The sequence below is a fragment of the Sceloporus occidentalis genome, unplaced genomic scaffold (genome assembly GCF_023333645.1).
Source record: "Sceloporus occidentalis isolate IW3139 unplaced genomic scaffold, rSceOcc1.0.p SCAF_21, whole genome shotgun sequence".
Classification (NCBI taxonomy): Eukaryota; Metazoa; Chordata; class Lepidosauria; order Squamata; family Phrynosomatidae; genus Sceloporus; species Sceloporus occidentalis.
Genome location: NW_028317001.1, coordinates 3,330,004 through 3,344,115, shown reverse-complemented (window position 1 = coordinate 3,344,115; position 14,112 = coordinate 3,330,004). Strand labels below are relative to the sequence as shown.

The 14,112-nt window shown below is 46.3% G+C and overlaps 1 protein-coding gene across 2 annotated transcripts in view; it reads right to left on the bottom strand.

Annotated features, from left to right (window-relative positions):
• LOC149301436 (serine/threonine-protein kinase ULK2-like) overlaps window positions 1-14,112 on the bottom strand; it is a 40,610-nt gene that overhangs the window by 11,411 nt on the left and 15,087 nt on the right. The window contains exons 4-15 of one of the 2 annotated variants that reach the window (XM_089484380.1): window positions 11,430-11,462; window positions 10,117-10,153; window positions 9,770-9,943; window positions 8,938-9,011; window positions 8,413-8,514; window positions 7,759-7,817; window positions 7,513-7,595; window positions 3,427-3,477; window positions 2,906-2,994; window positions 2,164-2,335; window positions 1,365-1,425; window positions 1,046-1,138 (exon numbers count right to left, since the gene is read on the bottom strand). In XM_089484380.1, coding sequence (XP_089340506.1) covers window positions 1,046-1,138; window positions 1,365-1,425; window positions 2,164-2,335; window positions 2,906-2,994; window positions 3,427-3,477; window positions 7,513-7,595; window positions 7,759-7,817; window positions 8,413-8,514; window positions 8,938-9,011; window positions 9,770-9,943; window positions 10,117-10,153; window positions 11,430-11,462 — 1,028 coding nt within the window. The remainder of the gene's footprint in view (window positions 1-1,045; window positions 1,139-1,364; window positions 1,426-2,163; window positions 2,336-2,905; window positions 2,995-3,426; window positions 3,478-7,512; window positions 7,596-7,758; window positions 7,818-8,412; window positions 8,515-8,937; window positions 9,012-9,769; window positions 9,944-10,116; window positions 10,154-11,429; window positions 11,463-14,112) is intronic. The other variant, XM_089484381.1, reaches the window with a different exon arrangement.

The following is a 14,112-nucleotide window of genomic DNA, read 5'->3' as shown; positions in this document are numbered from 1 at the left end:
AGTGTTCAGAAGTCCACTTCTGGTTTTTGCTTTCAAGGCCCCACAAATGAGGGCGCATTTACCTCTGCAAAAGGGAAGCATTGCAACCAAACCCATTTTGCCCGCCTGGGCAGAGCTGTACTTTACAGACAGGAAGTAGTTATCTTCTAGAAGGCAAGCAGGAGCATTCTGGGAATTAACCCAGCCATACAAGTCAAGGATAATTTGAGACAGGGCTGGGGTATCACACACAATCATTTTGTGTTTGCATGACTATGTACACTTATTATCCCCTTTGGCGAAAGCTTTCTTCCCTTCTCCTCTTGCTGAAACATTCTCCATTGTGTCAAAACAGCAATGCAGACGCACAGCTGCTACCACAGAAGGAGGATCACTGCCATCTGTTGCTGGCATCTCAGTGGACTAAGTTAGCTTGCCCAGGCTTGTTTAGAGACCTGAGACAAACAGGCTGGTCAAATGCCCAGGTCTGTGTGAATGTGCATTCAAAGAGTGCCATGGTGGCACTCGCATAACCTTCTCAGGGTTTAGACATCAATGAAACCGCACTGGGCACCTCCCCTTTTGCGGAGATGGCAGCATTCAGCAGTATTTCTGCTCGGTCCCTTTCATTTTGAACCGAGACGCTGCAAAACCAACCAAGATCAGATCCTTGGGGTGCTCATATTCCATGCCCATTTCTTTGATACTTACGTTGCATGTATTCTTGAAACAAGGAAGAAACAACATTTCAGAGCGACCTCTTAAACCTCTGGATGCTTTGGACTGAAGCCGCCATCGGCTCTCGCCACGCTGGCTGAGGCCAATGTGAGCTGGAGTCCAACAACATTTGGAGGTTCACCCATTCCCCACTCCTGCTGCAAAAGACAGCGGAACAGCCATCATGTATTGGACCAAAATATTAAAGACTGCTTTAACTGGGGGAGGAGAGAGAGGCAGGTGCTCCCATCATCCCCATCCCCCTGAAATCGAGGAAAACTACTACAAGCATGGAAAGGAGGAGGAAGAGGTGGTGGAGGGAGAGGAGAAGCCCTAAGGCGACACACACCTGTTTGCCGAACCAGAAGAACTACTTCCGGAGGAGTTTGAGGAAGGCTTCTGAAAATTGCCAGAGCTTCCCGAAACGGTTAACGGAGACTGTCTGTTAAAGGCGACACAGAGCAGTTAAGGAAGAAGGGGAAGGGTGTGAAAATCCCCCCCCCCCACTCCCAGAACCTTGCAGGGGTTTGCCTTGTGAAGGGTAAAGCAACACCAGCATCAAGCCCTCTGCCCCCTCCAACTGACTGCAAAGAGCTAGTGGCCTTTAACGTCTCCTTGTTGTAACTTGGCTGTATTCTAGGAATAGGGCGAAAAGTCTGCAAACTCACCCTCCACACATCAGGAACTCGCTCGAGGCCCTTCGCCCCGCTGCCGCTAGGGGCATGTCGTCTGTACCACAAAAAACAACAACACATAAGGCAGGTGTTATCTCAGGGAATGCACAAAGCAACTGAGAAAGTAGCAGAAAAACTGTGCAAGGTTTCACTTTGAAGCTGCTATCAGCAACACTGAAGAGGGAGGGGGGAAAATGCTACAAGCAATAGGACTTAGTAGCATCCCCTTAGGAAACTGGTTGAAATATAATCCACTTCAGCAGAAAACCTACACCACACAGGATGATGGGCAGAACAGACTGATGTATAACATGTCAATGATGCCAATTAAACCTGCAGGCCCTAGGATTATGAGGGTTGGGGAAGAAGAGCTTAATTCGCTCTTGCTTTGCCAATACAAATTGAGTATTGCATCTCCAGAAGAATTCTGACATCTGAGCTATTCCACATGGATGCTTCAGATGGTGACACCTTTGCTTTCTGATGGTTCAGTGCACACAACCTTTGCTTCATGCTCAACATTATTTAAAATAATATGTATAAAATTAGCTTCAAGCTAGATGCATATGAAACATAAATGAATTTCATGGTTAGACTTGGGTCCCATCTCCAAGATTTCTCATTATGCTGTGAAAGGTGGAACTCTCTCAAAACAAAAGTCGGTTCAAAAAGCCAAACTCCGCAAAGCAAATTCAATCCAGGTTGGGGCAGATTTGTAAGCAAGCAGCATGTGTTAGCAGCCACTAAGGGACAGGTAAAGCATGAGAGCGTACAAAAGTGAGATGGGCCTTACATGACTGGTCGGAAGAGATGTTATGCGGAACCAGGACAAAATCATCCGTGTCACACGAGGAGTTCTTGCTACTGGTGCTGGCAGACTCTTTGGAGACCTGAAGGAAATTTGGTGGCCCCAGGGGAGGAGAAGACAGGGTGTCCTCTTGAATGTGCTGCATGTCCGGGAGCGACTGAAGAGAAAAGGCAGAATTAGAGGAGTCAAGAGAGGTGTAGGGCTTGTCTTGGCACTGTCCCTGGGCACAAAAATAAAAAGTCACAGTGTCTCCTGTACACTAATTTTCCCTCTAGGAAACACTGACAAATCAACCAGAGACGACAACAGACAACAGCGGGGAGAAATCTAGCGGAACTTTTAAGACTGGTTTATTTTAGCATGAACTTTCAATCTAGCTTTCAATATACTCAGAGGAAGCAGACTCAAATCCATAAAAGCTCATGCTAAAATAAACCAATTTGTGGTTCAGTTAAATTCTTTCTCCTTGCCTACTATTTTAATGATGGCCATACTAATAGAAGATATGAAGCTCAGCTGTTCCATCCATCCTAAGACACCTCATACATACAGCACTGTGTATTTGGCTAATCGGTAAAAAATGAGCTGGAATGAGCAAGGACAGGTCATAAGAGATGGAGACTTCTGGATCTTGGGCATGAGTTAATGCCTTCTGCCTTGGATATTAAACACATCGACCCTCCCAGGCCTCCCTTGCAAGGTACGGAGAAATCAGAATGGAACTTACTGGGGGAGAAGCAAACCGGCAGGAGGGAGAACTACCACAGGAGCTGCCAGACACTGAGCCGGTGTATGCTGGCACGGGCACGGGGCAAGCTGGGGAGAGATGGGGTGGAAACGATATAAGGATAAGCAGGATTATGAGGAGTCAACATCTTCAAACATCTGTCATTAAAACTGGGAAAGAAACTTCTGAGAAGCCATGCCAAAGCTTGGAAAGGTCTCCTTTTGAAAGAACTCGCAGGGATTCTGTGAGTTGTCCAAACTCACCCAAAAGGAAACATTTCCATGCTCTGAGTAAAATCCTTCCACAATTAGAGGAGTACAATACTGCAGAGAAAAGATTTTCAGAAACAACTGGACCCCATCAATGTTGGAAAAGGACAACGCAATCAGAACTATTGAATGTATCGTATGTGGGGCTGGAAAATAGACCGGAACCATGCAGGGCCTCTGAAAAATGGCATGCTGCTTTCTGTCCAGGAAGCTGGATAAAGGCAAGCCAGAGAGAACTGAATCCCAACTTACATTTTTTGACCATCGAAACCTGATCCAGGAACGGGTGGTTGAAGAAGGCTTCTGCAAGAGAGAGAAAGGAGACCGCAAAAACGGATTAGCCTTAGAAAGGGAGAGGATGGGGCGGCTGCCAGGTTGCCCACATGCCCACACAAATCAATATCCTTCCCAACCAGGGCCTAGAAGAGTTTATGAAAGATTAAAAAGCCCATCCAAAGGGGAGCATCGCTATTTCCGTTTGGAAAGGAAAATGCCGTCCATCACTTCAAGACGGAGTGAAACGGAGGAAGCCGAGACAGGTACTTAAGAACCCATTTCACCCGCCGATGGTATTAAATAAAATGCTCTCTTCGCAGGGAAAAATGCCAAAGCGATCAGGTGGCGTTCCTTGCTTGGCCCCAAATCTGGACATGGCTATTACAAGAGTGTGGAAAAACAACCGTTCTGGACTAGAGCTCACAGAAAAGACCAGCCAGCATGGGCTATTGCAAGAACCAATGGTTGCTGCATCCTGGAGGTTTCTCTTATCAGTTACATTTGCAGCCAAACTCACACAACCCAGATGTTGTGGGGGGGACACAAGCCTTTGGCAGCTGTTCAAAGTGGTGGTGAGAAGATCCAATGGGGTGTGCATGGATTAAAACAGCACCCTGATACATGTGTTTCCAATACGGACAGCTCTGCTACTAGGCACAGTGAAGCTGCCTGGGGTGGTCCCATCATCCCCAATTCCCCCTTTCGGAGGGCAGAGCCATGTGGGATGCCTGGGCCACCCTGCTCCCCTTAGATATGATGGAAGATCCTGCCCCATTGCTGAATTTCCAGCCCCTTCTTGCTTTTGCATGTGGCATGGAGAGGGGGCCACCTTGTCCTTGGTGTCAGGCAGCAAAATGTGTTGGGATGGCCTGGCCAACATCCAATCTGTTCTGCTTTGAGCCTAACCTTGGATATAAGCATGCCTCTCCATCTCCAGTCTGTTTTCCTTTTCAAATCGAAGCTGACCTACCTAGGAAGAGTTTGGGAGAGATATCACACTCCGCAGACAGCTTCAAACCCCATGTTCCAGAACGCTTCTAATACAATTCCCGCAGAGGCTGTTCTCATGCAAACAACGATAGCCTTTCAACCCTGGCCTTGCAGACGGCAAAGAAGAGGGGTGTCTCTTTTGGGGAGGAAGGAAAGGTGACTCACAACTGTATTGGGAAACACAAAGGGTGAGCACATCTGGGTGCCAAAGAACAAGGGGGCGGACATGTTTTGCGGACATATTTGTGTGTATGTTGTGCGCTCAGCTAACACTGATAGAGCTGAGGCGGGGGGATGATTAACAGCACTTGGACCAAGGTGTGCCGACACTCAAAGCAAACAGCCGCTCACATGGGAGTTCACAGGTCTCAAACTCTGCCCCCGAGACATTTTAAGTCAGCAGACGAACAGGTCTAGCACCCAAGATCAAGAGACTTTGGTGTCCCGGCTTGGGAACACGGTGTTCTGCTATCTGGGATGGAAAACTCCCAGCTACAGCCCAGATCAACAAGCTTTGCTCTCCTGGAACATGCTGTCTATCTGTGGCTATGAGACTGAAGAGATAAAGGGGGAAGGGTGCCAGTTGGAACGCTGCGCCAGCTCTATGGGGGTTCCACCCGAGTTATCGATTAATGTCCACAACCGTCAGCGGAGAGGCATTGTCCAATCCTCACCACCTTTATCACAACCCTGTCCAGTCCTTTCTTCTGTCTCCTTCTTTCCAACTGACCCAAAGTGATCGACAATCAGGTGCGCTGTTTTTAGTATGTAAGGCATTTTTATAAGCTTAATTTTACAAGTTGGCCACCAAAACGGAAAGGATAAGGAACATAAAAGCTGGTGAAAGACCAAGTTGTCCCTGGATGCGTTTTGGAAGACGCCTTCAAGGGGTCCTTTGAAGCTTCCCGTATATATTTTATTTTACATAGGCATAAATGAAGAAAAGAAGAAAAAGAAGACGCCAGGAGAGGGAAAGATGGAAGGTGCCTTCAAGGGGTCCCTTGAAGATTGGATATATACTTATTTTATATAGGCAGGATATGAATGAATAAAAGAAGAGACCAAAGCTACTTTTCCCAACGGGGAAGATGCCAGGGGAGGGAAATATTAACTTTTCCTCTATATCCTGCCCAGCTTTGGAAGCAGCTACTGAGCAAGGAGTCCACGACCGATCAAAACCTATGCTGGCAGAAAGGCTGTTTGGTTAGAAACCTTCCCAGACAACCATCGCAGAGGCCAAGCTCGACGTTACGACATGAAATGCTGCTATTAATAGTCCCATACGCTATTTTCAGAGTGGCTCTGTGCCGGCTGTGTGGGGGTTTTCTTCCTTTTTTAATCATTAAACACAATGACTCGTACAGGTTGTACGAAGCTGGTTCCGCACTTGTCATGCCGCTCTTTTGTGTATGTGTGTGCTTGCATGGGTGCAACTCTATTGCTAAGGAGTCCCGGATTATATAAGCGGCTCGTGCTGTTTACCGCCCAGCTCCCATAACCGGAAATGCTGCAGCGACTGCTTTTCTCTGGGCACAGGCCCAAAGGGCTGAGGATAGACAGCGACAAGCCGGGAGGAGAAACTGCCCACTCAGCAGTTCTTTCGCTCTCCGCCGCCTACCTTCTTCTTTAGTAGGCGGCTGGTGTGTTGAAAGGCGAAACAAAGCAAACAGCCATCAAGGAATCAATCTGGATTTCATCAACGAATTTTGAAGCACCCAGTCTCAGATATGAAAGCATCCTATTCACCAGAAGTGTCAATGGTTAACTACACCGACTGCTACTCCCCTGAAGCAGCTTTCTTTTGGCACAGTATGGAGGGAGATCCCCAAAGAAGTCTAAGCGGACGGTCTTTCAGACTCTACTAGATTTGAACTCCAGTTTAGGACTGTCTGCTTTAGAGGCGGGTGACAGCAAAACCTCCCTTGCCCTGGAAGAACTGCCAAAATGGAGAGAAAACATGACAAAAAGCCCCCAAAATTGTTATGAGTTCACTATGTGCGCCTGTGCCTTCATGTTGACTTGTGGTGACCCCATGAAATCCATAGGGTTTTTTGAGGCAAGGAATACTTAGAGGTGATTTCACCATTCCCTCTAATCTATAGCTCCCGGGATTCCCTGATGGTCTCCCATCAAATGTTAACCGAGGCTGACCTTGCTTAGCTTCAGACAGGATCCGGTGCGTTTGGCAGTGAGTCTTTAGCAGTGAGATTTTCCGTGAGTCCTTGGCTCACTGACAAAAGGCAGGATAAAACTGTGACCCATAAATGCAGAAGTTAAGGGCATGTGGTTCTTACCAACAGCTGCTAGTTACGAAATTGAAGCCACAGATTGAGAAGCGGTCTGCCATGAGGACACTTCCCTTCGTGATTTTGATGACAAGAAGAACCTGACAATGCACCTTTTCTTTTGGGGAGGTGAGGGTTTGCTAGTCCAGAAGGACACAACCTTGTTTGAGCCAGAAGTATAGCAGCTGTGTTTTGCTACCTTTCTCCCCGCCTCTCCACCCTCTTCTAATCTTTTTCCATTTTGTAAAACAATTTTGAACAACTATGACAATAAAGGTGGTGATCCAATGTACAAAACACACATCTGGGCTCAAACGTCTTGGTTTTACAAAACTGTCACCTGGATCGTGACTCAAGTCATACTCTCTCACAGATTTTGAGGGAGGCAACAGTAAACCTCCTCTGAGTAAAACTTGACAAGAAAAACCTAGGATAGATGCACCATAACAAGTTCTAATGCCGAAAAGAAAAAGAAAAGGTTGACAACTTTTGAACAGTGATTCTTGAAGAAGAGTTCTGTCTAACTCCAAAGCCTGTCCTGCATTTCAAGCCAGTCTTGTGAAAGGCATCACCACATTGTTCAGAAAGTGCGTATAGCAGGTGGCCAAAGGATTATAGGAGTTGTAGTCCAACACATCTTGAAAGGACCAGCTTGAGGAAAGTCTGATCTAAGGCCTTGGTATGAAGTCTCATTCAACCTTACGTGTAAACTGGCTCACACAAAGAAGCAAAAGGAAATAGCCGAGGGATCCCTACACAAAGAGAAGATCTTAAATCTCTTACTTACCGAAGTCCATTCTGTCTTTCTGGTTTCTCTGAAGCAAACCCAACAGCAGGTCAGCCAAGTATGCCGATGTTTCCCTGGGGACACTGAACACAAAAGAGGAAGAAACAGTTACTTTACTTAAAAAGAAAGAAGAGAAAGAGGCAGGGAGGGCGGGCTACAGAACAAATACGTCTGTTGAGATGATCTACAGCCCTTTCTCAAACTCTCCCAAGGTTTGGATTCCCAGATGTCACAGCGTACACATACCTGGGGATCAGATTCCTGTTCTTTTCGTAAAACATCCTTAAATCTTGAGGACTATTGGCCTGTGAAAGGGAAGGAAAATGTGGTTTATCAAATGCTACCTTGACAAGATATACACACCTAAGCCCAAGCAGAACCCTTGGGGGAAAAGCTCTGTTTTGGGAATGTTGACTCTTAGAACCCTTCATCCAAACGCAGATTTCCAAAGGTACTGAAAACTAAGAACAGATTCCTTCAAGCATCAAGAAAGCATGTCTTGCAAATAAGAATTTCTGAATGCCCCCCATAAGCAATTCTTTTATTTCTAATGTAAAATTGTGTTACATATTTATGAGTTTCCTTGTAGCTATGGCTTGCAAAACCATTTCAAACTCTGTTAGCTACTAGTTCAACTAAAGCTGGAAAACCACAGTGAATGTTAAGAAGGGAAAGGGAAAATCATATCAGAGGAGAGCGGAAGAGACATTTCCAAGGTGATTTCAAACCACAGTTTGCAGGGAATGAAACAGCATACAACTTCAAAGTAATTCCCCAGCTAAAGTGTGGGTTCTTTACAACCGAACACATTCTCGTTGTGCAGAATATGCTGCTGTGGAAGTTTATAAATCTATTCTTCATCTGTGGGTTCAATAACAGCCTTAACTCAACCATCCATACCTGAAAAGGCGGCTTTCCAACCAGACACTGGTAGATCACCGTTCCGATGCTCCAAAGATCAGCTTTAGCATCATAGTGCTGTGACATGATCACTTCGGGAGCCTGAAAAATATGAAGGGTTAATGGTCAGAAGAGAGGAGGGCACTAATGAAATATTGTGAGGAGAAAGGGAGGAACATCTCAGAGTGTTCAAAGATTGTTGAATGCCAAAATCAGGATCACCCAAACCATAACACTTCTGATTTCTGTGTATGGATATGAAAGCTAGACAATAGAAAAGCTGGTGGGGAAAATGCTCATTTACACGGGTGTGTTGGTGAAACATAACCCTAACTATGCTGGCATTGCTGGGAGGAGGAGATGCACAAGGAAAGACAGGCAACAGAGAAACATGGTGCCTTGGAGCTGGTGGATTTTGTCTGCCTTCCCTCACTGTCATTACTTAACTATGGGGAAAGTGCATCAACAGCACTCCAGCCTTCAAGCCTGACGACAGCAGTGAAAACTTTATGAGCCATTACTCACCATATACATAGGGGAACCGCAGAGGGTGGCTGCCATCATGTTGCTCTGGAGATAGCGTGCAAAGCCAAAGTCAGCTGTTTAAAGAGAAGCAGAAGTCACCTATCTCTTTAATTGCCAATTAGAAGAAAACCCAAGACAACAGATGTAACATAACCCCTGACCTGCGAGACATGATGTATATGAGCCACATACAAAGAAAATGCCACAAACAGGGCTCCCCATCCCTCCTGGCTGCAGTATCAGCAGCTTGGATTCAGCGAGAACAACAATAAGCTGGAAATTAGAAATGAAGGCTGGCACACCCAGCCCTCACCTTGCCAAACTAAGAGTGGATAGAGTACAGACCTACAGATGTTGTTGGGCCACAAAATCCAGCACTTAGCCATTGCCTAGGCTGGCTAAGGCTCATGGAAGCTGCAGTCCAACACATGTGCAGGACTACACCTGGCCCAACCCTGTGCTAAGTCATAGTGGGATGCTTTAACCATATAATTTCCCACAAATAACTAGACAAACCACATGATTTGTCTTCCCCATTTCTGGCCTGATTGTATCTCACCCCTTCAATCTGCTCTGGTTTTACAACAGGCAGTTGGGAAAACAGGCCAAGGTTAAGGCACAATTCTGGGCTCCGATGTCACAGCACACTGTGGTTTAAAACAAACAGAATGTGCAAACCAACAATAAGCCATGGCTTGTGGTTTATGAGTAGTCAATAAACAATGTTGTTGTTGTTTTACAGGAAAGTGGTCACAACAAGAAGCCAACATTCAACAAGCTTGGCCTACATTATTTGCCTATTATTTTTGTGCTCGTGCGCAGAATTACTTACCTATTTTGATGCGGATGCCGCTGAGGCTTGCCTTCCTGCGATTGGCATACGACAGGAGGATGTTCTGAGGCTTGAGATCCCTGTGGATGATCCCTTTGCTGTGGAGGATGCGCATGGCGGCTGCAATCTGCTGCAAGAAGACTCGGATGGTGTCTTCGCTGAGAGTTCCTTTTGCTGAAGGAGGAAGGAAAATTTCTCAGTTCTAATGCTCTAGCTGCCCCTAAAGGTCTCTCTGGCCTTTCAGAGGCTTTGTTAACAAAAGTACGCCTGCAACACCCCCTTGGTTGTGGGCAAAGACATTTTAGAGATTTTCAGCCCTGTATCAAGAACCATAAGCAACTTATTACCTTGTAAGTAATCAGCCAGATCACCACCATTGCAATACTGCATAAGAGAAAGAAAAAAACAGATTTCAGATTTACTGGTTGTCTATATACTTTGCTTGCCTGCACTAGGGCAGCCATTACATAGTGCAATGTTATGTTAAAGAGAACAGGAGCATCCATCATCCTGACATGATCCTTTCCTCTCTCCTCTTGTCTATAGACACCTTGTTTCGTTTTTCATTTTCTGAGCTAACCAGGGTCAAGCATTTTATCTGTACAGGAATGGTTTGCTAACCATGATTAAATCAGCGTTCATGTCCCCACTTGCTCTGGAATATGGACTCAAGGCTTCATGGATAAATTCACTCAATATATACAAGAATACAAAGGCAGCACCAAGACTACGATCCCAAAATTCAAGGAGGAGGAAAATGCCTGTGAGGAGGTGAGGGTGGTAAGAATCTGCTTATCCACAGGTTTAAAGATACAGGGCTGCAGTAGGCTTGGATGTTTGATTTCCTAACTCTCCAGGGGGAATCAAAAAGGTATTTGCCACCTGAACGGCTCTGAACACATTCTGAATTATTCACACCTCAATTAACTTTGGACATTTTGCTTAAGAATTGGAGGTATACCGAATGGGGGGGGACTCAATAATTTATGGAGCCTGTTCGCTAAGCGTCGGTAGATTTAACAGCCATGTCACAGACAAGAGAGAAGAAAATGGGTTGGTTGCTCCTTATCGTGGAAGAAAAACCAGTGGACATCTATAAAGCGGCTGTCTGAGAAATGCTCAGGAACAAAGTGTATTTGAGGATTAGAAGAGGAGAGGAGAGGAGGAAGACTCCACCCAACGTCTTCTCGGCTGTGAATTTCCATCCAGTGGCCAGATCTAAAAATGTCCTTTCCCCCTTCATTTTTGCCTGGAAATTTGAAAGCTTTATGGCTGCGGCTTGCAGCTTCTGAATATTCTACCTAGTCTGTCACAGATCTCTGATGGAGAGATAAGAGTAAATAATACTCTCTCTCAAATCAAGGTGTTGGTAGTAACAAAGCAGCTCCTATTATGAGCCAAGAAGACAGGTACTGGGAGTCCATCGCTGGCTAAGTTGTCCTTCTAAAGGAGGACTTGGCACCCACAGAGGGTCTGGGAAATGTTTTTAACCCTGCTACCTTTGAACGGCTGTGGGATGTACCTGCACATTAGGGAGGAAACCAGTAGTGACTTCTGGTTTTTCAGCATGCACAGAAGAAGGCATCCAGGGCATAGTCCTTTGTATTAAGTTACAATAAACTACAAATGGGAACAAGTGCTATGAAGAAGGAATACATACCTCCATTACCAGAAAGACAGAGTTGGGCAGCTCCTGAAAAACAAGCAGAGAAACGTCTCATTAAATAGAAAGGGTGGAAACGGCGTTATGGGAGATCAAACCCTTGGTCTGTCTAGTTCGGTAGTTTCAGCACTGACTAGTGCAAGGGCCTTTCCAGGTCCAAGACAGAAATCGTTTCCTAAACAGCTGGAGAGGAGTGAGCAACACCCTGCCATGCACCTTCCCCACAAATGCCATCGAGGTTGAATATGTATTACAGCATATATATCCATCACTACATCGTGATGCCGCATCTCTGCTCCATTTGCTGTTAGAACTGCAGCTGCATCACAAAAAAGGCCTTAACCACAATCCCACTGATTTTTTTTTTTACCCATTTCCTTGACATCCTCTACTGAATTTCCATTACTTTGCCTTTCCTGAAAGCGGCAATCCCTGTCAACCCAACCCCTCTGGGATGCCAGCTGCCCAACCATGCCGCCTGGCACAGATGCCACTCTGGACATGGAAGGCCCTCGTGGCCGGGCAGAAATCCGAGACAGAGACACAGCTGAGATCTTCCCAGCGGGCTTGTCCTCGGCTGACTCCCTGCGGTCCAGTCTTTGGCCTGCTAGGAAGGAGCCAACCGCTCCAGAGACAAAGCTCCCTCTCTAAGCCAGCGCCCAGCCTTCCGGAGACCAGACATAACTGTACCAGCTTGCCCAAATGTCAGCGTATCAGCCTCAACAGAGAAGCCATCAGAGATGCCAACATCAAGCATGGTGGTGGGGATCCTTCTTGTGAGACCATCTCTCATCAATTCAAAGGAAGCAACACACACAATGCTTGCTAGAGATATACTGTTTCTACAGCTTGGGGAAAATTTGTTCCTCCAAGAATCCTCCAACAAGTGATTAAAAAAAGAAAAGAAACTTGCCCAAGTTTTGGTCTTGGCTTCTTTCAGACTATGCAATGCTATCATCCACTGACCATGCCAAAAACCATGGTCCAAAGGCTGGAAAGAAGCCGGATTCCCTATCCCACCTTTAAATCAACAAGTATGTAAGTATCATTGTGTTTTGCCAGATGCTAGTAACCGGTGTTTTTAAAGACATGCAATTCTATGGCTTTATGTCGGTAGGAGGTGGAAGCTGTGCGCCGCTCTAGTCCCTTAAGAAAGAACAGCAAATAAATGAGGCAAAGAATAACATTAATAAGAGTTGGCAATTTCAGTGTGTGTCTGCAGGTGGAGTGCACAAACACGTATTTATCACAAAGCAGCTTTCTCTGCCGCACGACAGAAATAAACACCCAAAAGAGCCTCGATAACTGGGCATAATCTTAACATTACAAGGCTTTAGTAGAGGAAAAACAGCTTACATAAGTGCTCCGGATCGTACTAGCGACTGCCGAGCCCTGGAAGGGAATATAAAACCCTGGAGTCTATTTCGAACAAGGCCCCGAGCTTGACGCGCCTTTATTAAAAACAGATGGCAATTCGGCAGAGGAAGAAAGAGGGCAGGGCCATGCCGCGGGCCGGCCAAAGCGGCCTGGGCAGCAGCCGACTACGCCAGCTGAACGTGAGAACGTTCCCGAGCTCCAGGGCAGAAACAGGGAGGGAAACGCCATAACAGACGGCGTCATTGATGCACTTGGTTATTGATAAAAAAGCAGCGATGCTCCAAATGTCTTCAGCCGAAAATATTACAGTACTCCCTGCCAGGTATTTTGAATGGTGCTCAAAGTGTCCCCCTTCCCACCCAATGTGCCTCACGATATGGGAGATATTCTGTCTCCCTCCTGCCCCAATTTTCCTTTCAAGGCAGTGGCAGGCTAAAACAAGCATCTCTTTGCTGGACAGGTGACTTTAAAGCACATACACTTGTCCCTCCACATTTGCGGCGCTGACTTTTGTGGATTTGATTAATATGTTCTTTCTAGAAATCTCTAGGTCCTCCAGTGCAACTCTATGGCCAGCTTTTGCCAGGCGTTATGCTGGAGGACCTAATATTCCTAGAGAGAACACTTCTCTAAGCACTTGTAGATCCTCCAGCAGAATCCTATAGTCAACTTCCGGTGGGTGTTGACCATAGAGTTGCGCTGGAGGACCTAGAGATTCATAGACAGGTGTTCCCGCAGGTTAAAAAGAAGAGTGCTTTTTTATTAGCGGCTTTTCCACTTTCAAGGGGGTCCAGGGTCCTTTAGCTCCGGCAAATACGGAGGGCTCACTGCAGTTGTTCACAGCATTTATTTTGAAAGGCTTTCGTAGTGGATAATGCTCAAAATGGTGGTCCGTGGGCCAATGCCACTCCATACGCTCCTGGTTGAGTTTCAGGAACGAAAGAACACATCATAGCCAACGTGTGCAAATGTGGTACTGATCTCAGCCGACTCGATAGAAGGCGAGGGTTACTGGAAGGATTTCAACCAGCATAGACTCTTTCCTTGTCCTCAGTTGGCAGCACGGCCAAGTTGTTTACTCTGCAAAGCAGCAACGTCTAGGAAAGTCTGCAGGGATCCAACGGAAAGCTGTCTCCTGCTTCCCAGGGCGGCGCATGAAAAACAGATATTGCCGAAAGGGACAGGATCCCCATGGTTGCTCTGCTTGCTCAGAACGCATTGAAAAACAGCCCTTTAAATCAGCGAGGAAGGAGGCTAGAGAGGCACACAGCCTTTCAAGTCACACACATTCTCTCTCTCCTTA